Raw genomic sequence first — 369 nt, 5'->3', positions numbered from 1 at the left:
AGCTCGGGCCGGCCGCCGGGGGAGTGGGCCGAGAAGCCCCGGTAGCCACTTCTGGCTGCGTTCATCGCCAAAGAGTCATGCAACCCCCGTGGAGCTCGAAAGTGAGAAAAAACAGATTTATAAGGCAACAACAGCTTCCGTGGCATCCTTTTCTTCCTCTTCGCCACGATCACCGCCCCTTAAGGGGTGGAGAGAAGGAGAAGGAGGAAGGGGGGAGGAGGAGGGGGAAACCTGTGGTCTTGCTGGTCCACTCCTGCGGCAAAGTATAAAAAGGGAAGGTGGAAAATATGACTAGTAAAATAAAATGGAGCAGCCCGGGAGGGGGCGGGGGGGACACACACACACAGGGCTGCTGCCTGCAGAACACCC

At 57.7% G+C, this 369-nt stretch overlaps 1 protein-coding gene across 2 annotated transcripts in view; it reads right to left on the bottom strand.

Moving 5' to 3' along the window:
• LOC104531108 (phosphoribosyl pyrophosphate synthase-associated protein 1) overlaps positions 1–146 on the bottom strand; it is a 27770-nt gene extending 27624 nt beyond the window's left edge. The window contains exon 1 of one of the 2 annotated variants that reach the window (XM_010175898.2): positions 14–146. In XM_010175898.2, coding sequence (XP_010174200.1) covers positions 14–146 — 133 coding nt within the window. The remainder of the gene's footprint in view (positions 1–13) is intronic. The other variant, XM_010175899.2, reaches the window with a different exon arrangement.
• Positions 147–369: the final 223 nt, after the last annotated feature.

This window comes from Antrostomus carolinensis, unplaced genomic scaffold, assembly GCF_000700745.2.
Source record: "Antrostomus carolinensis isolate BGI_N321 unplaced genomic scaffold, ASM70074v2 scaffold21089, whole genome shotgun sequence".
Classification (NCBI taxonomy): Eukaryota; Metazoa; Chordata; class Aves; order Caprimulgiformes; family Caprimulgidae; genus Antrostomus; species Antrostomus carolinensis.
This window is presented reverse-complemented; position numbering and strand designations above follow the sequence as displayed.